Source organism: Thermobia domestica, chromosome 17 (genome assembly GCF_964235325.1).
Source record: "Thermobia domestica chromosome 17, izTheDome1.hap1.1, whole genome shotgun sequence".
In the NCBI taxonomy this organism is placed as follows: domain Eukaryota; kingdom Metazoa; phylum Arthropoda; class Insecta; order Zygentoma; family Lepismatidae; genus Thermobia; species Thermobia domestica.
The window spans coordinates 5,654,146-5,682,135 of NC_137470.1; the positions used below are offsets into that span (position 1 = coordinate 5,654,146).

The window sequence follows — 27,990 nt, forward strand, 5'->3', positions numbered from 1 at the left end:
AATGTGATTTGTCGAATGCATTACAAATTTTTGCATGAAAATGAAAGTTTTCAAGGAAACGTTAAGTTCTCATATATAATTTTGTATCCGAATGGCCATCAGGCGTTTATTTCACCACTAATTTTCGTTTCTTATTAATATGTTCTTTTAGCTCTCAGGTACAGAATTAAAGAAGCGAGTATCATTTCACAGTGTGAAACTACGTTAGACTTCCAAACTATGGGAATTTAGTCCTAAAACTTGAAGTAGTACATCTATAACCACTGGTTGCAATAGAGGAATAGCATCAAAGATAGAACCTGTTCCACGGACGCTGAATCCATATAAAAAAACATTATTCGCTATCTCTTACTTTTTAACCTGTTCCTCGGACGTTGAATCCATATCAAAAAGCCATTACTCGCTATCTCTTACTTTTTAACCTGTTCCTCGGACGCTGAATCCATATAAAAAAAACATTACTCGCTATCTCTTACTTTTTAACCTGTTCCTCGGACGCTGAATCCATATCAAAAAGCCATTACTCGCTATCTCTTACTTTTCAACATGTTCCTCGGATGCTGAATCCATATCAAAAAGCCATTACTCGCTATCTCTTACTTTTTAACCTGTTTCTCGGACGCTGAATCCGTATGGAGGTTTGGCTCTTACTTTGTTTTTGGCTCTACGGAGGTTGATACTGAAACCGGAAATGCTAACTGATATCTATCACTTCCGGTTGCAACAGAAGAATACAATCAGAGGTGAAACATATTCATGGGTAATGAATCCATATCAAAAACTGGTTGTCGCTATCTATTTCCGTTTCACCAATTATGCGATCAGTGTTGTGTAACCGGAAATTGTAAATTTTCATTACTTTCAGATTGAAGAGAGAAAGAAAATTCATTTTGGGATTCAGAATCTATCAAGAAAAACTATTTTCAGTATCTTTTACCGGAATGTTCTCTTGAGATGCTGAATCGATAGCAGAAAACAGTTTGTCGTTACCTGTTCTATGGCGATAAACTTTGAATAGAGGGTTAACCAAAAAGATGAAGCTTGCCTTTCGGGTGCTGAATCGATTAAAAGCTGCTGCTTTCCGTTATCTTTTATCGTTCTTGGTCTATGGAAATCACTATTCGAAACGGAAGTAATAATAAATTTGAACCACTTTCTGTTTGCTGATGGTAATGATATGTTGTCCTAAGACGCTGAATCGTTCGCAAGAAACCACTTCTCGATATCTGTTACCGTTTTTGCTCTAATACCTGTCGACAAACGGACGGAATTTTTCTATAACACTTCCGACACTTATGGAAAGCACAGTTTGGAAGTCTAAAACTAATCACGAAATATTTCTGAATAAATCTTTCCAATTTATATTTACACATACACTGACATTACAGTGACTGAAGTCTTTTCGAGACTCCTAATGCTTATTCTGTAGAAGCTCAATGCGCACAAACGGCGAAAAAAAATCGGATATTTTTTTTCACATTTCGTTTCCAATTATAAAACTGGTACTACTTTCTGAGTGACCCTCGTAAAACTTAAGAATATTTAATGACTATAAGTTTACTCAAAATTGAAATTACAGAAATATAGCATAGTTAATACTAATCAACTAAACTATTTTGACACTGGAACGGTATATAAATTGGCTATCGCAGTGTTCTGAATAAACTGTGGAATAACCCTAGAACTTTGAAACATACATTACAAATATACTGAAAAAAATGACATTTATTAGACTTAAAAATGACTATTCCCTAATAGATAGAATTAAACTATATCCATTTTAACGGATGGACCTTCGTACCTGCTCCACCATCAGTGGAAGGGCCCAGCATGTTGTGTACTCTGTTGGCATAAAGAACAAATGTTGGATACGGGATGTCGTACTTCCTCGCAGCTTGTGATAAGGACAGTCCTTCCTTCAGAACGGAAAAAATGGCCTCTGCCATGGTCTCTGGGCGCCAAGACTTGAGTGGTCCTCTCTCACGAAATCGCAAGTTGTGCACAAGACTTTGGTTGGTGTTCCAACACTTCTGCCACATGGATTGCAGTTGATACTGGTAGCTATCGGCTGCAAAATCAACAGTGAGAAATAGGCATATAAGAAACTGCGTGCAATCAAGATAACAGTAACATAATAGTTTATTTGAAATTTATTCTAGTGTTTGTAATGCAATAATGCTTAAATTATTATATACAGGGTGAGTCAAAAATATGTTCCCGATTTCAAAGATTTTTTTCTGCTTTTAATAGCATGTATGTAAACAGATTACACACACTGATTGATCAACCAAAAAGTTTCTTTCTAACATATTATAAATGTTCAACATGCGATCCACGATTTACATGACACACATCTATTCTGTAATCAAGTTCCTGCCAAACTCTTCGTAGCATGTCAGGGCCGATATCGGCCACAGTTGCCGTGATGCACTCATACAATTCAAGCGCAATTGCAGCAAGTGGCGGCACAAATACCCTAAATTTCCCCACAGAAAGGCCGTTGAACTTGCACAACGGACTTGGTCGCATGAAAATCAAGCACACACAACGCTCTGTGGCCTGTAGAAGCCATAATGCTCATTTCGACTAAATTGCCTCCTGGTGGACGTCTACGTAACTACGACTTTGCAATAGAAAGAGAAACCTTTTGAGATTATATTCCAGAAAAAAAAATATAGATAATGGCAAGGAAAACTCATTACTGCTCGAATAATAAACTAACGAAATCGGGAATATCATTTTGATTCACCCGGTATAAAGGAGATTTATTACTTCATCTGGCGTTACTCGCAAGACCAATATCATGTAAGTTAGAACTTGAAGTTTGAATTAATTTAATGTAAAAGAAACCTGTCCAGTTTTAGTTACACGACGCCAATGCCACTGACTTCTTTGTACCACACTGACAACTATAGTTTTGAAGTTACGCCACTGGATACAGGTGTGAGACAGCAAATAGGAAAGTGGATTACCTTTTAAGGGTTTCCTACTTTTCTTGACATGTAAGAAAATATTAGTTGCTTCTCTAGGATGTGTTTGTAAATGGTTAGATAGATTACTAAACGTTTTATGAGAAGCTGTCAAATGAAAACCGAATACCCTCCATAAAACACATTCTTCGCAAAAGTTGGCAACGCTGCTGTTACTTATCGATACTGCGAACTCTCGGAAGGAGAAATGTATCGTAATAACTCAAAAGTACACACAGTTGTTCGTTTATTGTTTTATAGGTGAGCGTAGTTGAAAAGTGTGTTCGTCCAGTATTAGAAATGGAGACAAGCAAAGAAGAGCAGAGAAGTGTGGTTCATTTTTTGGTGACTAAGGATGTTGGAACACACAAAACTCATCGTCGCATGTCTGCTGTGGATGGTGAACACTGCAGACAAGTGTGCAGGAGTGGCATAAGAGATTCCGAAAAGGACGCACACCACTCACTGCAAGATGATTCGCGCTCAGGACAAGCCCATAGAGCCATTATCTCTGATGTGGATTGATGAACACACTTTTCAACTACGCTCACCTATAGAGCAATGAATGAACTACTGTGTGTACCTGTGAGTTGTCACTATGCATTTCTTCTCCTGAGAGATGGCAGTATCGGTAACAGCAGTATTGCCAACTTTTGCGAGGGGTGTGTTTTATGGAGGACGTTCTGTTTTCATTTGACAGACCTTCATACTATAATGAGTATTGACATGCACAGAAATACTAATACCGTTTACTGTGCAAACATTAGAACAAGAAAGAATGGAATGAAGGTTCGGTTAAAACTTATCGCCATATGGAGCTTTTATGAACTCAGAATACCAAGTTAGTCTCGTTCTTATTACTATTAACTACAAATGTTTACTGGAATCATGACTATGCTATTTCATTTCCATTTGGAGGGATTTTTTTTCTTTTTAAGATAATCGAGATACGGCGGTTGTTTCTGAAAGTTCCATGATGTCACATCACTACATTCTGTTTGATATAGTAGTCGTGAATAAACTCTCATCTAGACAGTAAACATCACGCGTAGAAGTTTCAATTTCGTCCGGTAGATGGCAGCCGATGAGGGATGAATGCTGCCATCTAACGGTGCGATATGTAACTTCTAGCATTGTATATTTATACATTTTTGTTTCAATAGTAAAAATGGGATATGGATAGCCAGCATTACAGTCACCGTCACCCGTGAAGATGTTAATGGATTGATTTCGTTAATGAACTCGGCCGACATAATTGCAGAAACAAAAGTACATATCCCATTGTTATAGGCAGCCATCATTTCTTTGTTACTGTACAGGTTGCACAGAAGTTAGGGAATTTTTATATTTTAAATGGGATATGGTTAGCCAGCATTATTCACCGTTGCCCGTAAGGATGTTAACGGATTGATCGAGATAACTGCTCTACCTATGTATTGCAAAAAACAGAATTCAAAAATTCCCTTCCTCCAAGAATTATCGCGTCCAGTAACTGACGTACTAAGATTACAGTCTTATATGACTTACTAGCATCATCATTATTAGCATCAAACTCAAATTAAAGATGGCGAGATTCAGCCAAGACAGTTGTAACACTAACCCTTGTACTAAGGAAAAACAAAGAATAAAGGGTAACAATAACAAAAAGTGACATTAAATAATAATCACATTGAAAGCAGGTGAGTTTTGTTTCACAGTGTGAATCTACGATAGACTTCTAAACTACGTGAATTCAGTACTCTACTTCAAGTAGTACATGTATAACTACTGGTTGCAACAGATCAAAAATGGAAGATCAACAGCTACAAATAGGAGAATACAACTGATAACTAACTAGCTAGCTAGTTTTATGATCTATGCAACCCGGAGGTTTAACGCCGCGTTCACAGAAACTCTGCACTGGCTTCAGTTTCTACTTTGTATTCCTATTTCTTCGAGATCCATTTTATTATTGTCCTCCCATCTGCGTCTAGGTCTTCCTAACGGTCGTTTTCCGATTGAACTTGCAGTTAAAACTTTGAAAATCGTTCGTACTTTCTTCCATTCTGGCTACATGACCTGTCTACCTGAGCATCCTAGACTTGATGACCCTAACAATGTTCGGTAAACGGTATAAGTCATGTAGTTCCTATTTATGAAATTTCCGATATTCTCCATTTCCGTTCCTCTTGGGTTCGAATATTCGTCTCAGGATCTTGTTCTCAAATACTTTCAGTCTGCGTTCTTCCCTCAGAGTAAGCGACCATGTTTTGCAACCATATAGTACAACAGGTATGATTATCGTTTTATAAATTTCAAGCTTTAAATTCTCCACAGAATTCGCGATGACAAAGCATTTTAAACTGAATAACAACACGAACTCCCTGCTTTCATTCGACATTCAATTATTCATATTATATTATATATATATATATATATATATATATATATATATATATATATATATATATATATATATATATATATATATATATATATATATTAGAGAGAGAGGGAGAGAGAATAAAACAGTAGGAAACTACTTTTAAGTACGAAATATCATTTAAAATGTGGATTTTTTTGGATGTATATTATCCTTTTCAAACTATATGATCTGCCACTGATATAAATTATATTATTGATTTTACGGACTTACTGGACGAATTAGTGACTTTATTGATTGATTTACCTATTGTCTTCAACACTCACAGAGAAAAGAAAACTGAATAAGAGCTCTTACGTTTATACGAAATAAATTATAAAATCTACAAATCTAAAAAAAATAAATAAATAAATAAATAAAAGGTACAAAATTAATTAAGATAAATTATTCATAATGATTCATTTATGAAACTCTACTCAGAGGCCAGCTAATCTCTGCAGGTAAATTACCAATCTAATTTAAAATTTTAAAATTACGATGCATTATAACCCTCTGCGATTAATTCGGAAATAAATCAAACCGCAATTAATTAAAATTAACTGAATATTTAAAAATTTGTACACATAAATATCTTAATATTCGAATATTATATATGCATGCATGCATGGATATAGTAGATATTCTAATAAATCTAGTTCCACTCTTCTTTAAGAAACAATTGATACTTGTGAAAAATTGTGGAAACTCGGATTCCATTTATTTTATGTACTGGAACTCACGTTGTAATATATTGCTACTGTGAGATACGTACGTTTATCGTGAAAATAAAATAGGAAGCTGAAAAAACAACAATAATTATTTAACAACTTTAAGTAAAAACAAACATTAAAAAAACATCTACTGTCACTTCTATCATTTGTCCAAAAACATAGTAAGCAATTATAAAAGTCCCTCAAGGATTTCAACCTTAAGTCGGAGCTTATAATCGATTAAGCACTGTATGTTATTTGTATTGTGCTCTGTAAATATACTGTTTATATTGTGTTCTGTAAGCACGTTGTTGGTATCGTACTCTGTAAGCATGCTGTTGGTATTGTGCTGTAAGCATGTTGTTTGTATTGTACTCTAGAAGTATGTTAGGATTAGGATTACGATTTCTAAGCTGTCGTCATCTAAGGCCATTTAGCCCGTCACGAGTATCAGGGATGACGTCCCTCCGTGATCCCACTATCAAATAAGAAAGGAAACTGCCTGGGACCATTATGTTAGGTACCATTTCGGCATTTGCCTGGTGTGAATGAGGAAAACCTAGGAAAAGCTTCACTCGAGATGGCTGATCGAGTATCCGCAAAGGAAAGAGCGTTAGCGACTACGCTATGCGGGGCCACTCTATAAGCATGTCTGTATTGTGCTCTGTAAGCATGTTGTTTGTATCGTTCTCTAAGCATGTTGTTTATATAGTACTCTACAAGCATGTTGTTTATATAGTACTCTACAAGCATGTTGTTTGTATTGAGATCAGTAAGTATGTTTGTATCGTACTCTGCAAGCATGTTATTTCTATCGTACTCAATAAGAATGTTATTAGTATTGTACTCTACAAGCATGCTGTTTATATTGTGCTCTGTAAGCATGTTTGTATCGTGCTCTTTAACTATCTTGTTTGCATGGCGCATAGCAAGCAGCTCTAAATTTGATTTATTTATGCATCTTATCATTTACAACAATGAATTATTGCAATATCAGATCTCGGTTAGTAGTATAGCGTTAACAAAATATTCAGTTCAACTATAGTAGACTAAATAATTGTTGCTTTTTATAGGAGTAGCCTGGCAGTAGCTACGATAGCAGTAGCCTTGCTTGAATACGCGACAAAACGTACCACCGACAAAACGTACCACTTACCCTGAGGGCTGCTTGTGAAGGGTTTTCTAAAAACACTTTAAATAATGACAAGCGACAAAACGTACCACTTGATAGGATGGTATATTAGTATATATATATATATATATATATATATATATATATATATATATCAGCCAAAATAAGGTTAATAATGCAAGACCAAGACTAAGACCATGCGTGCAAGATTCTCGCAACACCAAGACCATATCTGCAAGATTCTCACCAGACCAACACCAGCAAGAATCTTACATATGCAATATTTGAATATTTGCTGATTTCCATCACACTTTATCCAGGCTTTGGACCAGAGACGGATAGGCATTATTAGAGGGGCGCGGGCGCTTTCTCCCACAAGGGCCACCAGCATCTCAATGTCACAAATCAATTGCACAGTTTTCTTTCTACAGTAAGTCAATAGTATTAACAACTGACAATTAAAATCTGATATTCTTTCATCAGTATATTATTCTGAATTGTTCAAACTATTATATGAAGTTCAAGGAGAACGTATACTATATTACAATATTAGCAGATGTTTTAGTGTACTAGTTTTTTATGCTACTGTATCTATCACTTTTGCATTCGAAATATTTTCTTAATAAATCTTTTTCAATAGACATCAACAAAATGTTTTCAAATGTTCCTGAGACATGGTACTCGTTAGCCTATTTTTAATGTATTTCAGTTTATTTCAATTTTGAAAAATTTATTTCACGTCTTACATGAGTTACGGGCAAAGTCAATAAAAATTTGTATGCTGGAAACCTGGATAAGTATTACTGCACAAATTACAATTCTGCAAAGTTAAAAAGCAGCACATTGGACAATTTTGCAACACGTTTTGCATTCGCTTTCCTTGTAAACAAATGTATTTTCTCCTAAATCTGAATCACTTGCACCATCAGCACAGTCATTTTTCCTCGGTTGTGCTCGTCATCAAGACTAACTTTCAAGGATATCCACGTCCTTCAAAAGTCCAAGAGAACACATTTATAGTATCCTTGAAAACTTCTTAATTGAAGTTTTTCAGAAAATATGTAAGTTTATCGTAAGGCACGTCTGGAAGTTCTGTTACTTGGTTGAAGTGGCTAGGGTCCAAATAATCCATAAAGTACATTACTTCTTGAATCTTGAAGAAATACTCAAAACTACCATGTCCAATATTGTGTTGAATGCTTCGATGCAATACCTGGTCATTAGATAGAAGCAGCTTCATCTTCATATTCACAGGAAAAATCTTTGTCCATTTCTGAAGGTGAATTATCGATAAGTCAATAGAAAAAAAATCACGTTCTAAGTCTTCAAATTTGTTATTGGCCCATTCTGCAAAGCTTAATGCTGCATTCTTAACGGATTCAAAATCATCTCTCTACTCTTTCAGTACGAACAGAGTAGTCTGCATCATCCGATTGGACTACACTAGCAGCACCCTCTATTTGGAGATAGTTTGACAGAGAGGTCGTCACTTGAAATATCTTAAGGAACATTTCTGCTGTCTGAATTCTTTTGAACTTGAGATCTTTTATATATCCTTTTGCTTTAAGCTTTTGGTTTGATATTTTCTGTAGAAGCAATTTTCTTAATTGTTATTGTCAATACAAAGCACTTTTTGGGTTCGAAAAATGACCAAACTTTTTCTGAAAAACAGTGTGTTTTCTACCATCTTGTTTCCGCAATAACTGTAAGACGCCTTTGTTAACATTTGATCTTCCAAATGTACATTCGCTGATAAGACTCACGCATAAATATCGCACAGTCATTCAGCAGAACAATGACACAGAATCAATGCAATTTTTTGTCAGATCACATATGACGTGATTGAGTATATGAGCGTAGCACCACACGTGTAACTGAGTTTCTTAGTAGTTAAGCGGTTAGCGTATGCGCCTTTGTCGTGGGAGACCTGGGTTCGATTCCCGGCGGGAGCTCATGTGCTTCGGATTTCCCGTAAATCAGTATGTCCCGTCTCATATAGCCTCGCTGCTAAAAGAGCCGTTAAACTCAAAATCAACTGAATCACACGTGTAACTGATCATAGTTGAATTGAAAAAATCCGAATATTGTCCTTGCATGTTACTTGAGCCATCGGTTGAATTTCAAATACACTTCTTAATATCAAGGTTCAACTTCTACAGCATTTCCAGCAGTAAACCGTAAAGGCACTGGCCTATGGTAGATATGCATTTTACAATGACAACCATACTTTGTTTAACAACCATTTTAACAACATACCGTAAAACAACAGAACACTGGCCTGAAACTACTATATCTTGAGTAGTGTCTAATAGAACAGAAAATATTGAAGCTTGAGAGACTTCTTTCGAAATATCTTCTCTGGTAAGTGCGCTGATAGCATTCAAAACATAATTCACCGTGTTTAGTAAAAGTTATGCGACCACTATCCTGCTTACTTCCTCGTATATGACTCTTCTCGGTGACCATACCTAAATTACTTTTAAGCGGAAGATCAAATTTGCTTAAGAAAGGAATAATATCCAAAAAGTTTCCATGATCTATGGTTGTGTCTTTCAGTTTATAGGCTGCTACATTTCCTCTGTAAATGAGCCCTCTTTTACCAATAAGTTTCTGCACTTTGACAACTCGATACATTACATGTCTGTTCTTCTCAACCTTATACTGCCGTTGTTTTACCTGCTCATGAGGATGTAGTTTCTTAACATGAAGTAGTACGTTTTGTCGCGGATTAAATATCCGAAATGTTTTAATTAGTCTATGACAGGTTGTAATTTATTTAAGTGGTACGTTTTGTCGTGGAATAAATATCAGAAATGCCTTAATTAATCCATGATAGGTTGTCATTTATGACAGATCGTCAAAAGTGGTACGTTTTGTCGCGAAAATTCAAGTGGTACGTTTTGTCACTGGTACGTTTTGTCGGGACACCGCCTTGCTTAACTGTTTTGAGGGGTTAAATCTCCAACAATGAAAAATATATACTAAGTTGAAGTACAAGACTGTTGAATCATATCTAAATTAAATCTGTTAGTGAAGTTAAATTTAACAGCTGTAAGACCCAACCAAAGAATTGTCACAAAATTTTCTCTTTGTCTTTAAGGAAAATATATTTCCAACTCACTTGAATATGGAATGAAGGCTGGATGGACGTCCATGGTTCGAAGTTACTGCTTAGAATATCTCTCTGACTTGATCGAAGGTTCAAAGAATAAGTATATTGAAAATGCCAGATACTGTTGCTTTCTTCCAGTATTTATATGAAAGGAAAAATGACTTTCACTTAATTTGTTTCGAATTCCAGCCGCAATTTTCTGCACAAGAAAATGTTTTTTGATACTTAATTGCCTATAGTATTTTTTGCAAAGAGTCACATAATGGCTTGTTATTTTACATTCAAAATTCGCGTAACGATTTATCGCCTTATTTGTTCTTTAGAAGTAAGTTAAGAATTAGCTTTGACAACTATTTTATTACCTTAGTAATTTGCAGAAAAATGATTTAATTTTTAATTCTTCTACTTTTCGTCTAAGTTCAGTTTGTGTGAAAAGGAGTGTGTTAATTGCACCTAGAAGTTAAATATTAGCAAAATTAAACAAGTTAGTTTAACGCAGACGAAAAAAAAGTTATTTATTTTAGCAAAACTTTATTTTGAACATAAAATGCAAAAGATTAATCAACATAAGCAAGGAAAGATTGATAAAGGTTGGGTGAATTCATCTGAGGGTGTGCAGATTTTATCTTTTTCGAAAATCCCAACTTCGACTACGATCCCAACTCTACAGATAAATATTTTATGTGAGTAGTATTGTGTGTGCGTAAATAAGAAGTCAAGGTAGAACACTAAAGTAGTTTTAATGAAAATCGTATGATCTCCCTAGAACGAAAGATATAGTAGAACCCCTCTAATTCGTCACCTTTGAGACTAGGAGTATGGTCGCAACGCAAAAAAGTCGGATTATCAGAAAATATTACGGATTTACAGAACAAAGAAGAACACTGTCAAAAAAAACCAACGAACAATAAGCCTAAAAAACTGTGCAGCGAAAACACGCGCAACGAACGAAATGATACAAGAGATGACGGAGCACTAAAGCTGACAATTGGTAACAGCAAGTAAACAACAATGCTGCGATGGCAGTAAACGACAACGAGCCTAATAAATCACAGACGAGAAAGGAGAAGTTTCTCTCTAGCACGGTTGGATCAACCGGCGTGGCGGACCAGCCGAAGTTGGACGAGAGGGTTTCTACTCTACTCGTATACTGTTGTTCATTAGAAAAATGAAACCGTGTAATGTAGGTTCCTATGACCATAGCATGGCGCGTCCTCAGGCTGCGGATCGAGAAGGCCTCTAGTAGTGTTACCCTAATTTCTTAACAACCTGTTCTCTATGTCCGGTATATATATATATATATAGGGTATTAATGAACTATACCGACAAACTGTAAGACGTGATTCCTTACATCAAAATAAGACAAAAAGTTCCTATGGACCTGTGGGGGAAAGTGCATAGTTTCAGAGCTAGGGCTGTCCAAAATCGCGAAAAAGCCAAATTTCAAGAGGCCCCATTTCGAATTCGAGAAATCGTGGAGTGGCGGTCCTTATCAGCATAAAGGAAGTCACGAATACGCAATGCAAAAATGCATATTTCATTAATGTTCAATGGGTGTGAAGAGTATTCGCAGCAGGGTGAAATTCCCAGACATGCCATTAACCGAATTTTGAGATATGCTCTGACTTTATGATTGGTCCAAAGTAGGCAAATGATAAGCCTTGATAACAGTGAACAGGCAATCATTTGGCGCAATGTCGGAATTGTTAAGGATCGTCAGCAACACGGTCTCTCGTACTTGGGATAACGCATGCTGCGATGATTTCTTTCACGCTTATAATTGAAGAAAACGTGAAGTATACAGTGACGAAATATATCGCCGCACACGTTTCCGAACACACAAAAAGACATGGAGCTGCCGGTTCCCTAACACTTCCGACTTCTTCCCGAAGCACTGGGTGTCGATTGTTGTCAAGGCTTACCTCCTGTCTCCTTTGGACTCTCCTTGAAATCAAGGTACATCTGAAAACTCTATTGAGAAAATATTTGAGAATTATACCCTGTACAGGATACCCTGCACACCCATTGAAAATTGATGTAATATGCAATTTTGGATTGTGCATGCTTGCCTTCCTTTATGCTGATAAGGACCACCATCAACAGTTTCTGGAATTCGAAATAGGGCATGTTGAAATTTAGCTCTTTCGCGATTTTGGACAGGAATAGCTCTGAAACTATGCACTTTTCGCCATAGGTCCATATCAACTTTTTCTCTTATTTTGATGTGAGGAATCACCTCTCACAGTTTGTCGGTATACTTCATTAACACTATATATATATATATGGGACCTTCGAAGTCAGGTCAAGACCTCACTTAGGAACTAATATGTGCCCTATCCAAAAATCCATGTTTCAAAATCCTGAGGTACTTCCGCAACTGTTTTTATAGATGGAGTCTGGCTGCGGGCATATAATTTGAAGTACTCATCAACTACCTCAATAAAAATTGTTACGGAAGTACCGAAGCACTCCGAAACATGGATTTTTGGATAGGGCACATACTAGCTCCTAAGTGAAGTCTTGACCCGACTACAGTAGATCCAATAGTTTTTTTTTTTTTTAGCTATGAACCTTTAAAGTTCAATTTTTCATGATTTCGGCAGCCTATAACTCCGAAAGGAAGCATTTGTGCACCCAAGTTGGTCTATACTTTGTGTCTTGTCTTGGTGTCAGGAATCACCTCCCAAACATTGTTGGTGTTGTTTTGAAACACCATATATTATATATATATATATATATATATATATATATATAGAGAGAGAGAGAGAGAGAGAGAGAGAGAGATAATACATGGATAGATATAACTCTTAGGAAACAAACCATACAAGGTAGACAAGGTTTTTACTGGATATCACAAGTGATAAGTAGTGAGCTACACAGCATCATAATACAAGGTGGTGTGACGAAATTAGGTAACACTGCGAATATCTTGAAAACGAATTATCCAAGATAATGATTGTAATCCAACAATGAATCAACAATCGTTGATAATGGTATGTATGCGTTTCAAATATAAATAACCCTCACCACTTCATGTGATCCCAGTTCTCATTCTTGATATCTGAGCATTTGAAAAATGAAATGAAATCTGTAAGTTTTACGTCCCACGGTTATGCCGGTTAGGCTAAAGAAGACGGTGATGATGAGAGATGAGTGAAATGGTGGAATTATGAAAGTGGGAGGAAACGGGAGAACCCCGAGAAAACCCGGCGCGAACTGGGATCGAACCTGAGACTCCAAGCACTGGAGGTCAACGCTCTACCACTGAGCCACCGCGCCCCCCTCTGAGCATTTGAGATTAAGAAATAATCGCTTATACCTTGTTTTGAGATATAATATGTTTAACCTTGTAGCTGTAAGAATTTCTAAAAGCAAAGATAGTTAAACTAAAAGTTACTGTTCCTGGGTATAACTGGGTAAAATGCCTCTAGATATAGGTTAGCTGCCAATACACTGAATAGGCCGTCCCGAACAGACAAGAGGTGGCCCGCTTACCAAACATTGTTAGGGTCGTTAAGTCTAGGAGACTTCTTAGGTGGACAGGTCATGTAGCCAGAATGGAAGAAAGTAGGAACGATTTTAAGGTTTTAACTGGAAGACCAGTCGAAAAACGGCCATTAGAAAGACCTAGTCGCAAATGGAGGACAATATTACGATGGATCTGAAAGAAATAGAACACAAAGTAGAAACTGAATCCAGTTGACTAAGGATAGAAGTGAATGGAGAGCATTTATGAACGCGGCATTGAACCTCCGGATTCTATAAGCCATGTAGTTAGAAAAATCAGATGAAACAGAAAAACAAGTATTTTGATTTCTTGTACATTCATTACTATATATTACTAGACAACACTTTTTTATTGAGATGCTACTGCCAACGCTTTAGTGAAATTTTATCGCTTTATAAGGGATCTCCCTAAATTATTGGATTTATGGGTTTCGGCATATTTTTCAAATATATTTTTGTATATTTTCTTAAATGAAAGAAAGCATCTACAGACAGTCAATATATTTAACATCGTGCAGTTCACATTTTATCGTACAGTCAAAAATATGAAACATGCACAGCACTTCAATATTGTGCAAATTAAATGAAATGAATGTGTTCTAGTATAAAATTTACATAAGAGCATAAAATGTAAATACTGAATACCAATAATATGTATAACAAAGTAATTATAGGATGCCGTTGTTCTTATATAGATTTTAAAAGTTGATTGAAGTATTAAGTTGAAAACATTTTCGTAATAAACAATTATACAGTACACTTATTCGTATCAATGATGAATTTTTAAAATACACTAGACTTTCCCTAATCCCGCCCTGACTGTCCAGCATCACATCTGGCATCTGTCGCATGACGTTGTAACAATCCGTTGACGGTTGCATTTGTTTATATTTTAACTGCGGGAAAATACATACAGTATTGTTGTTACGTCTGTTTATTGTTGCTTGTAAAGCGATTTCGAGGTAAAACATGCCGCCGTCAAGCATCTTGATTGCTTCAACTAAAAACTTTGGACATGTTTCATAGTGAGTAATTATATGCGTATAATCTCAAGTAGACTACGAAGTTTTTTCTATTTTTTCCATGAAAATATGTGTAACTTTACAATGTATTAAACTAAATTCCAGACACTCTCAATAATTCGGCACTTTCACTAATCCAGCAACTCCTCTTTGCAAGGAATGGCGAGAGTCCAGGGCATTCAGTTTTTGAATTTCCAAACAGTAAAAATCTTGTTTTTGTGTTTTTTCGATTTGACATTGAAGTTCGGGAATTTTCTGTTATCAATATTTCCGTTTACAGCACTGTGCGACAAAACATATTGCGTAATTATAGTATCACTATTACAAAATGCTCCCCATGTTTTATCTCAACACTTTGCGTCTCCTCTCTCTACTCTCTCCTGTCGTCCAGATCAAATTCGTGTAAATTAATGGCATACTAATATTCATACTCTATGAAACACAAATCTCCCACCCTACTCTAAACACAAAATTTCGGATATATGACAATTGCGACCAGCGGCAATTACGATTATGTGAAAACTGGAGACTATTGCGATCATTTTCTTTGAAGGTCATTTGAAAACTATGAGCTGTGACAATTGCGACCACATTCTTAATCATCCTATAAGCCTGTATGAAATCAAGGATTAATATTCGATGTTGAACCTACGAACAGGCCAAAAAGCAATGACTAAGAAAATTACTTGCATAAATGTAATATGACTAGTTGATACATCGCTCAGAACATTACGGCAGCACAACACGTATTTGTTGTGTGTTGTGCTTAAAAAGTCAAATGAGTGCAACTTGAAGCTATCAATCGGTGACAAATAGGTTCGTAGAATTGTTTACGAAATTGCATTTGAGAGGTGTAGTAAATAATTTACCTAAGTTTATACTCTTCATTAGGCTTCTAACTAGCCCGATTGCTTCGAGGGGCAGAAGTTCATACTAACGGGTCAATGACACACATCAGTGAACACCATAAATTTAATTAATTAATTAATTTATTTATTTACTAGCGTCACTTAGCCGCTTTGCTGGGTTCAAATAAGAAAAATTAGTAATATGTTTAGTTAGTCAATTTTTACTAGCGCCTTCTGATATCGGTCATTTTCGATCATTTATATATATCCAGTTTATGTCCATTCAAAATCATATACGAAATTCACTGTGATACTTATCTAAGCACTTTTTGCACTTCTTAGAAATAATCTTCTTTGAAGAAAATCTAATAATTTTCAGTGCTTTGTACAATTATTTTTACTTGCTCGAAATACCATCTTACGATAACAGTAGTATTCGATACTAAAGTATTTTGGACATACATTTCTCCGATCGTCTTACTTGCGTTATTATCGTTAAAATTTGGTTGCTTTTAGATGTTTGTGATACTGTAGCGTTCTTAGCTTGCAACCATGCATAACAATTGTGGTATTGTATGTTTTCGGTATACATGTTAATTTGAAATATGTAATAACCTGACGTACTAGTATTTAAAAAAATGGATCTTTATGTCGGTTGGCAACACTGTTAATCTAGTTATATTGCAGTGTATACCGAACAATGTTGTTCTATCTATATTTGGATGGTACAACATTTCACTGTTTTTTATTTATTAATTTAATAGATTACAATTGCGTATCAAAATAAATCGTACGCCCTGTATATCTACCAAAGTTTTAATTCTCTAGGGAAAAGAAATCAATCATTCCTGTAACAAAGATCTGCCACTATTTATTAAGAAAATGCTTAATGTAAGGAATTGCCTACGTTGGAAGCGTCAAATTTATTAAACATAAGCGAACACTTGTCCCAGCACTTTTTTTTAAATGCCTGTTAGGACATTTTCTATTTTTCTTCTTCACATTGAAAGCGACGTTGTCTATCTGTGATAGCATTTCAGATTGATGGCTGAAAACTTTGAAATGAAGTTTAGAACATATTTAGTATTGAAATCGACATATGTTTCAATCATCACTTCAATTAAACAGTTTATCTTAAGGATTATACGGAGTTCAGAATTAATGAAAAAAAAAAAACTCAAGCCCCTTAAGTTAGAAGATAAAACTCCTCAATATACAAATAAGTGGACACATAATCCAGTATTTTAGAAAATTCTTGTTTCAAGGAGCAGGGGAAATTTCTATATTTTTTTGGCACATTAAATCTGCGTTGTCTATTAACTGTGATTTCTTCACGCTAACGGTTTATGCATTTGAAATGACTTTTATTTTAAACAGTACTCACCTCAAAGTTTTTCGTCATGTCACACTGAGTAATGGGCGTATCCTAGCAGTGTACGGGAGTAGAAAATTTATGTCAAACACTTTCATTTAAGTGCATATATCATAAGGGGGGAAAGGGTTCAAACATTTTCCATAAAGCTATTGTACGCATGCGAAGAACGAGCATTTCAGCTAGTTAGATAATATTTTTATGGATACCGATAATTACTTCATATCATCTCTTAACAGGGCCGGCCCTAGGTAATTTGCCCCCCTATGTAATGGCAGAATTTGCCACGTCCTTTCTCTAGAAAGAACAAATCTTAAAAAACACGATCTTAAGTGTGTTACCCCATCATGAACAACGAAAAGGAGGGAAAGCACACCTGCATTCAGAAGGGCCTAAACACTACTAATACAATCTCATTGTGTCTGTTTTTACCTTTAAATAATAATCTATTATGTTAGTGAAAGACAAAGTAAGCACACCTGTAGAGAGGAAAGATGGTAATCCTTTTTATAGAATTCAATATCAAGCCTCAATCTCAATATATCAGTTTGGAATTCCAGTGCAATTACTTTTTTAATCTTTATTTCTCGATTTTCCTTCTACATCTGTTTTTTTTTTATCTTGTTTTTACCTTCAACGATAAGGAACTTGTTTGTGGCAAAAATAAAACTAGTTTTAATATCAAAACTGTGATAACTAAGTAAATAGAACAGATGTTTGCTACTGTTTAAGAATTGAGTTCTAGTATTTGACAACAATCAAGCTTTTCATACTGTTATTTGTTTGACCATTTGCATTAGCACTGTCCATGTGACCTTAAACTAATGCAACCTAAATATGATTTATTAATGTAGTGTTCAAATAAACGGTCATCTTAATAAATTTAATTATTATCATCATGAAGTCTATTTCCAACAAGAAATATTTATTTTAAATAATATAGGTATGACAGATTTTGCCGTCCCATGCAAATGCATGTATTGTAATCATGGTTGCGCCGGCCCTCTCTCTTAAAGCCAATACAACAATATTTCAGTAGCGTGAGCCACATTTACTGGGCCCTTCTCGTTATCTCTTTAACCGGTTGAGAACGATTACCTTTTGAAAGGTCACAAATCCTTTTCATTTTCTTTCTTTAAGCAGTTATTGACAATCGATATGTATCAACAAGAGTTAAGCTTAGTTGTTGAGAACAAGTAAAAGAAAACTGACAATCCGATCAGGGTATTGTTTAATTCTAGAAACTAATATTGGAAACGGGAACAATCCATGAAATATCAACAGCTGTTCCACCGGATACAATTACCCGAATATCATATAATATTGGTGCATAGGTAGCTATACAGTTATTCCTCTCTCTCTCTCTCTCTCTCTCTCTCTCTCTCTCTCTCTCTCTCTCTCTCTCTCTCTCTCCTTTCATTTCCGGTTGAAATATGAATGATTGAAGCATGCATCATAGAAATAATCCGAGAATCGTGACTTAATCATGGGCACGCTGTCGTACCTTCGCCAGTAAAATCCAAATACATGGTTCCAGAATGCAAAATCGATTAGCATGGTATATTAAAAATTTATAATTACATTAAAACATCTGAAACAATCTACAAAAGAAATACCAAAGGGATCTTCTATGCGTTTTACATCATTTCTATCTGGTTTCCACACTTGTTTTGACAAGCTTTAGTGTTGCCACGTAGTGATTTCCAGTACGACAAAATTTAACTATCTATAACATTTACTATTCATCATCACTGTCAAGCAGTGTTGTGGATTTGATTTACATCAGAGAGAGGATATAGATGTACAATATACAATCGTATGTAAAGGTCACGAAAAGTACTCTCACCATTTTAACATTAGTCCAGTCAATAAAGGCAAAAAAATAGGCTTTTGTCGGGACTAATTAGTAACAAGCTGAAACTTTGCCAGTTATTACAACGTCATAAGGGGAGTATTTCCTCAAAAGTCCCCAGCCTTCCCCCTCCTGCTTTCCCCCTCTCGGCCCTGAACATGCAAATTTGCATACTTACATTAAAATGTCAATAACTCGATTAAGCCAGCTCGTACCAATATGATTTTTTAAAGTTAGGTTTCTTTCATTACGTTCTTTAAATTATGTCCTTATGTGTTTTAGCTAAAGTAAGTATATATGGCGATATTGAAATAAACTGCTGAAAAAGTAGATTTTTCAATACAATGTTCATTGTTTTTATTATTATTACGAAAAACCTGATAACGCTACAACAAAATGTTTCAAATAAAGCTTTTAGCTTGTTTTATTAGCTTTAAAATGATATACGTATTAATAGGCTTATAGGAATGGGAACGATGTCCAGAGAGTTCTTACCAAATAACTGCAGGTGCGGGAAAGTCATCCGGCTGGGCCGGTTAGGCGCACGCCGTATCCCAGCTTTCATACTGTCTATCTTCATGGTCAGTTTCTGTGGGAGATTTATGAAGTTTGTGTGCGCTAAGTGATTTTGTGCTGTGGAAGTGAGACGTACTTAGTGAGTATCTAGTAGGTTCTTTTCTTCTCTAAGGTTTTTGGTTTATAATTTGAAATGTAGGCATATAATAGTATGCCTTTAGTATGCTTATTCAGATTTGTTATCTTTAATTAGAACGTAACGTTTTGTTTACATGCTCATAATCAATTTAGATGTTTATGCTTTAAAAAAATCTACAGACAAATTTACGTTATGTTTAATTGCAAAATAGAAGTTTTCAAGTCCAAGGCAAGCATTGAAAGGTTGAATCACTACACGATTATTCACAGTCAATTAAAAAATAGTATAAAATATATAATATGCCTGGATAAAAACCCAAATGTATTTCATTTCAAACACTAAACTTCAATTTAAAATACATAACTGTTTATAAGTTTTTGTGATTATACAATATTTAATCATTTTTGAGCTGTCAAAATTACTATTTCTCTTTGTTAATATCACTGATCGTAATTAATAACAGAAAGTAGAAAGTAATGTTTCTACTATTTTAAACTTGAATTCTCAAAGTAATGTTTCTAATATTTTAAACTTTAATTCTCATATCATTTTGATTAATTAAACTTAACTCAGTATAATACGAGAGTGTAGTCATTTCATATTGTTTCTGGCTATCTGAAACACACTAATATAAAAAGCAAAGAATAATTTTGATTTCATTTGTGTAATTTGTGGAAATGAATTTAACGCAGACACTGTAGTTGTAAAAATGGTGTGCATTCTATTCATGAAGCTAGTGTACAAAGGAAAGGCAATGTGCACGAAAAGTTACAGAGAAAAAGTATTAAGAATGTGCAAATTTTAAGAATACGATTAATTCACGGGGATGAAAATCTTATTCCAGAAAGTCTTGACATTTTTACAACACAAGTTACAAAATAATAACTTCAAGTGAATACCAGAAAGCTGAAAGTAAGTGCGTTGTTATAAATTACGTTCTCGTATTTGCTGCAAGACCTAGTCCTAGATTGTGTCACCCATGTAGACAAGCCTTCCTCTAAATCTACATCGATTATACGGTTCAAAACGTTTCTTAAACTTATTTCATCAATGGAAGTGTGAGCATCTTACCGTGATGCCACAATCTACCTAGCATCGATCATTAACGCTGGTTCCCCAGCTATTCATTCAGATGGATTTGTCCAACATGTTTTTGATAATGTTGATGTAAATGTGTCAAGTCTTGATAACAAAGGCATTTTTCGTCCTGTGGGAGGGATTCATTGTGCCACGCCAGGTACCTGTGTCGGATAACAAGTTAATAAAAGATTCAGTTCGAATTCTCTCAACACCACAACTATCCGAGAGTACTTATATCCAATGAAAAAGAGAAAAACAGGTCTTTCTTCAATGGTCATTGAGGAATTAAATGAATTTCAAAAAAATAAGATCTCTTACGGCTCAATCTTCACAATATCTATTTTTCCTCAATTTTATATGACTTGTAGGATTACAGTTGCCGCCAGGATGGAGTGGATTTATGACTACCATAACGAGAAATTCGAAAAAGTGTCCAACCACATATATTATAGCTGTATTGCAGTTGATCAAAGCAGAAAATGAAATCAGTTGTAGTGACTGATGGAGGATATCTTATTTATTACATTCCTTGTACTTACGGAAATGTTATTCAAAACTGTAGCAACTACACTAAGTGTTCACTGAATTACGACCACCTACCTATCTAATTAGTTGGTCCACTTTTGCTCAGAGGACGACCTGAACACGGCGTGACATGGATTCTGGTTGTTGTTGTTGTTATGTTTTCACGGGGATCTGATACCATATATTCCTAATGGCATCCCACAACGAGCCCACAGATGTTGGTACAGGAGTCATAGTGCGAAGAGCTCGTTCCGCAACACCCCACAAATATTCTATAGGATTAAGACCCGGTGAGATAAGGAGCCAATTCATATGCTACAGCTCCGTGAAATGTTCCTTAAGCCAAGGAAGTGCAGTCCTGGCTTGGTGGCACCGTGCATTGCCGTCCTGGAAAATGCCATCTTCGTATGGGTAGAAGTGTTGCATTATAGGGTGTACGTGATTCTCTAACACCTGCAGGTACACATTGGAGGTCTGTTGTGGTCCGTACACACCGACGGTCCCAGTTCATGCCAACAGAAGTATCCTCGAACCGTACATCCGCCCGTACAGTACGCACTATGCACGAGGGATCTTGAGCTTCGTGGAACGAGGGATCTATAGCGAGAGACAAATGCGCACGCCCGTCCGAGAAGAGTAGGACAGCGATTTATAGGACCAACACGCCCTTTTCCAATCATCCATTGTCCAATTAGCGTGTTCCTGTGCCCGAGCGCGATTAAGTCTGTGGTAACAAGTCGTGAAGAGTGAGTGGGTGACGAGTATGTAATCTGCTGTAGAACTGCATGTGTGTCAGCGTACTCCGTATAGTTGCTGGGATATGGGTGTTGTGCATCCACCATTGTATTGGTCACGTAATACCCAGCCACTGATGGTTCATTTGGCTGTCACGAGCTGTTTGATGCGACGCTCGCCCCACGTTTTACGTCTCCGTAACTTCCATACGTCCCCGTAATTCCATCTCTTGGAGACCGTTACCCAATTTTCTTCCCACTCCTTGCACACCATTACACAGGAACGGGCGTATCCGACAAGTATTGCTGTCTGGGTATTGACGTACCTATTGTTCGGGTACCCCACAATCATGCCCTATTAAAATGCGGATAAATCCTGCCCACCTTTCATTATAACAATGTGCTATCTGCCAACATGTAGCCTCGAGTGTGTTCTTTCTCTGCTATACTACCAGTCGGGCTGGTCATATAATCATCTCGGCTGCTGGCCATAATTTGTGTGGAGGTCGCAATTCAGTGAGCACTCAGTGTACATTGTAAGCACGTACGGAAGAAATGTCGCTGTCGTTTTTGACGGTTATTGTGAAGATGGAACATGTTACAGGAAAGCTTTGATACCAGTACCAAGCTCTAAGACTTTTGCACCTGGTAATCTTCGTCTCGTTTCTCGCAACTGTGAATAATCTTGCGCCAATTATATGTAGAAATGTAGGATTAGATTGTTCCACCATGTGTGAATATTGTAATGGACTTCCCTGCGATAATTCTCCTACCAACGACGACATTATTGACTTCGACGATGACGAGTATGAGCAGGTAAGCATTTCGTTTTAACCAGATTGGACTGAGAGCTGAATTGAATTTTATCAGTCAACACGTAAGCACCGTTTGTATAAAATGTGTAGTAATATTATGGAAAGTAGAATATTTGGTTCTACTTTCTACATTCCATGTGTTTTGGGTGGGTGGTCCGTGATGTTATTAAAGTATAAAGTAAATTATTTTGCACTGCTAAGCAGCTACCGATTGTTGCCAGTCGAGGACATGGCGGGTCCATAGGTGATAGATAATGGAACGGCTCTAATCTAAGTTAGGAACAATTTCCTGAACCAAAATTGGCCATATTAATTAGCAATAAAAGTAAAAAAAAAAATAATAATATATAAGTTAGTAACCATAAATTTGTATATAACAGTTATAAATAAAATATTACGGGCATAGATATTAATAATGTATATACATGTATATATTTTAAAGCTAAGAGTTATATTTCGTTCCATTTGTCATATTTTCGTGGTATATTAGAAGGGTAAGAATACTATTACTGGATTCTATTCTCTGAAAATCTCTCATTTGTATTGTCAAACAGGATTAAGAAATATTTTTTTCTCCTCGTAATTCTTCTAGATTTTGCAACGAAACTTGACACATACATTATGTATAAAAAATCGTATTTTTCAAGGTAGATTATATTCAGGCACCCGGTACCGCTTCAGAGGTCCCCAAATTTCAAAAAAGGCATTTTTGATGGAAAATTTTCATATTTATCTCAAAACACTTTTCTTTTGTACATTATAAACACATGCACATGGTATCATTTAAAGTCTTGTTTCATTCTGAAAAGAATGATGTATTAACCATGATACTTGGATGTATAGTACTGCGTTTGGAAACTTATTTTATATGTAATGTCCCACTTTTCATTATTTATATAGAAAGTCGGTATTGGCAAGTAGGATTGAAAAAGATTTTCCGTCGTAACTATTCTAGAGATTGCAATAAAACTTGGAACACACATTACATATAAACCATACTATTTTGCAAAGTATATTATATTCAGGTACCTGTATCAGGGTTACTCCAAAAAGCACTAAATTTCAAAAAAAGGATTTTCGGAGGGAAAGTTTTCCATTTTACCTCGAATTTCCCTCCTCTTCTACATCATACAAATATGCGCATGATACTATTTGAAATCATGTTTTATTATGAAGAGAATGACGTATAATCCATGATACTCGGACGAATAGTACTGAAGTAGTAGCTACTTAACTGAAAGTTAACATTTTCCTCTAAAAATGCAAGAGTCTAAAAGGGTTAAGCGGGTAGAGAGGAAAGCAAGAGGGGGAGGGTTGGGGACTTTTCAGAAAATACTCCTTATATTGTGGTCTAACGTTCCTGAAAAATCCAGCCTGGACTACATAGAGTTAAATTAATTCTAGAAGGCCAAAATGATGGAACACATATGTTATAGCTTCACCCGAGTGTTGTTGTTACCTGACTAATGTGAATCTCACTCAAAGTTCAATGGAAGCCATTATAGTGTGCCTTATAAGAAACACATCAGCCATTTAAACACTGATTTGACTTTATTTCTACAGACAAAATTTCTAGGATTATGCACTAAAGTAGTTGTTCCCTTTTTATAAAATTCAGAGGTAGGAAAGTTCCTCTCTATTTATATAAAATTACACTTATGTGATATTTATCGAAGACTAAAATATTTTTATTTTTCATCAATTATAATTTATAAAAGCAAACTAAGTTACCTACTTATGGCAAACTAAGTTTACTCAATAGAAGTGCAGTTCGGCAAATTTCTTTCAAGTTTCCATGCTGATTTCACTAATCGCATACGTTCCTCCTCCAAACCTCTTTTGACCACGTTTGCGAGGTTGCCACTATGTCTGTTCTTTCTTCCTAATACTATGGCTAATGTGAAACAGATGTCAGGCAATGTGAGAACAAGGAAACTGGTCTTGGCAGCAGGGAATCGAGCACTAACTTAAAGGACAGCGTTTGGATCTGCGGTAACTAAGACTCCATGTGGAGTTGGCAAGCAGCTGTCAATTGTTTGAAATGAGAGTTCTGGTTGATCATTTACTTATCGAGGTGTTTCCCACAAGTTTCTGCAGACGATGAGTTACTTATGGCACGAGCCACCATACGTAGAAGGCGGCATCTTTTATATACGAACTGCATTTCTGTTAAAGGAACAAACTGTAACATAAAATTGAAATACCAATGACTACAGATGCAAAGGTTCGGGTAATAACCTGATTTTTTTTAAATACATAAAGTTTTTTTCATACTATTTTTTCCTGGTGCATTGTTTGTTTTCTAATATTTCGATTTTAATGAAGAAATAACATTAGTTCTACCTTTTTCTGTCATTTAATTACTGCATTATGAAGGAAAAGAAACACAAAAGTTCAAGAATCAAAGAAATCTAGTCACTAGGTAGGAAAGAAGGTGAATCAGTGGGCAGTGTGTGGAGTATTCTAGGTCTAAGGAATTGCTTTTAGATATTACAGAAATCTGAGACTTTTTTTTTTTTTTTAGTTTAACCTTTCAGGTTTATGCTTTTTAGGCTAAATGAGATTATCAATGACAAAAATGTTTTACTAGTAAAGAGTTTAATGGTGTGAGCAATAACTATTCTGAAAATGTAGTAATTTTGTGGAACAACATTATCGCTTATAATTTATGGATAAATCAAAACTTTTTAGGAGCTACACACATTTCATGTAGAAGATTGTGTGGCAGGGGTGGCCCTAGCAAACTTGCCGTCCCGTGCAATGACATCGTTTGCCGCCCCCTTTCTCCAGAAAAAAAATCTTGAAAGCCACGACTTTAAGTATGTTACCCCATCATGAACAACGAAGGGGAGGGAAACTGCACTCGCACTCAGAAAGGCTCAAACACTACAAATGCACTCTCTTTGAGTTAGTTTTTTTCTTTAAAAATAATCTATTATGTTAGTGAAAGATAAACACACCTCCAGATGGAATATGGTAATAATTTTTATAGAATTCAACACCGAGCTTTACTCTCAATGTATGAGTTTGCAATTCCAGTGCACCTAGCTCTTTTATCTTTATTTCTTCATTTTTCTTCTACATCCATTAGAAACTTAAAAAAAAAACTTGTTTCCACCTTCAGTGATAAGGAACTTGTTTGTGACAAAGACTAGTTTTCATATCAAAACTGTGATAACAAACTAAATGGAACAGGTGTTCGCTACTATTCGAGGATTGAGTTCTTGCATTTGACAACAATCGAGTAACTCATGCTGGGATTTTTTTAACCATTTGCTTTAGCACTGTAAATGTGACCTTAAGCTAATGCGACCTAAGCATGATTTATCAATATAGTATTCAAATATAAGGTCAGTTTAGTAAATTTTACTACCATCATGAAGTCTGTTTCCAACAAGAAATATTTATTTTAAATAATATAGCTATGACAGATTTTGCTCCCTCGTGTAAATCCACGTGTAGAACATATTGTAGAGCCGGCCGTGTTGTATGGAGCGAGTATATCTTTCCAAGCACTTAAGCTCGTTATAATTCGAGGGTCAGATTTAAAAAAAAAACGCAGTACCAAACCTATTTCAAATATATTAGCATGCTATAGCAGTAAGAAAAGTAATAGTTATGTGAATAATAAACTTTTACTACCGGTAAACTATCACCATACCCGAAACTGTTATTAACAGCTTGAATTTTTTTAAAAATGAACTTATATAGCTTTTAAAAGAATATATCAAGTTCGCAATAGTACTGCCTAACGATGAACGGAATGTATCTAAAATATTACACAAAAAATAAATTAGTTTTGCATCTGTTTCTTGGTTTATGATACTTCATTCTTGTCTGACAGTTTGGCTTTAGGCATCCCATAAAACGCACATCAGGAGATGTATAACTTTCAGGCACTTAATAAGGTGATTGGGCAACCAAATTACCATTAGTGATATTTTGGGTTGCATATTTTACGCTTGCTGGCAACTGAAGAAATCTCAGTTTGAAAACCAATAAAGATAGTTAGCCTTTAACTGAAAATAGGATTCACACGTGGTGAATACGTGTCGCTTTGATGTTATCCGTGCTTTGGTTGCAGGAATTTGATCTCTCTTAACTTACGTAGCTCGCTAGTTATGCTACCCCACTTCAGCAACTCTAAATATTCCACCAACAAAATTTTCGGAAATATGAAAACAGCTTTATATATCATAATTAAATTGATTGACTATTTACACCTAGCTATATCCTAATCCTATCCTAACTATATATAAAACTACATGAGCTGAAAAATTAGTTTGCACTTTCTGTAGAGCTACAATAATTAAATTTGACATGACTGTAGCTTTCCGGAACTAACCGACAGGAAAATTGCCAAAAGTGAATATTTTAAATTTTTTTAGCGGTCTAAAGGGGGATGAATTTCCCATGCTATTTAAACGGGCGTTTTCTTGGGATACAAAATCTTATCTTTTAGATAGCTGAAATAGGAAAAGAACCGGTAGAATTGTGGGTTCAAGGGGTGCAAGGCCGTAGGCCGAACAAAAGAGAGTGTGTGGGGGCGAAGCCCCCGGATGGGCAGATTAAGGAAATATGAAGACCAAGTTCACGAAATTCACTGTTGATGCAAAGAGTGATAGATAAGAAATGCGAGGCCGTAGGCCGAGGAGACTTGGGGGCGGAGCACCCATTTAGTAGAGACCTGCACGGGCCGGGCTCAGCCCGAGTCCCGAAACCCTTGGGCGGGCCGATTCTGTTATTTCTTTAGGCCGGGCCGGGCCGGGCTGGGCTTGGTCGGGCCGACACTGATTTCTCTTGAGGTCGGGCCGGGCTGGGGCCGATTAATTGCAATAATTATTGACTTTCGTTAAACGATAATTAGAATAAAAGCAAACGTTGAAGAAGCGTGCTCGTGAAAAATGTTACAAAATGAAACTTTTAAATTTATCGGGCCAGGGCCGGGCTTGGGCCAAGAATTTTAAAAACCTATCGGGCCGGGCCGGGCTCGGGCCGAAAATCTCCAAAAGTTTTCGGGCCCGGGCTGGGCCGGGCCTAGGCACATTCGGGCTGCATTGGGCTCGGGCCGAAAAATTCGGCCCGTGCAGGTCTCTACCATCTAGCCAAAGGCTAGTCTATATTAATAGAACAAAGTCATCATTCTTGTGATGGGATGGCAGCCCAACGCCTGAACTAATTGACACGAATTTTCGAACATAGGACCTACCTCAAATCAGGTTTTATCGTGTCAGTTTCATTATAATCAAATCCGTG

The 27,990-nt window shown here is 36.0% G+C and overlaps 1 protein-coding gene across 4 annotated transcripts in view; it reads right to left on the minus strand.

Moving 5' to 3' along the window:
- LOC145674559 (protein bric-a-brac 1-like) overlaps window positions 1-27,990 on the minus strand; it is a 1,152,100-nt gene that overhangs the window by 19,279 nt on the left and 1,104,831 nt on the right. For 3 of the 4 annotated variants that reach the window (XM_081744734.1, XM_081744736.1, XM_081744737.1), the window contains one exon: window positions 1,802-2,077. In XM_081744734.1, the coding sequence (XP_081600860.1) occupies window positions 1,802-2,077 (276 nt within the window). The remainder of the gene's footprint in view (window positions 1-1,801; window positions 2,078-27,990) is intronic. The other variant, XM_081744738.1, reaches the window with a different exon arrangement.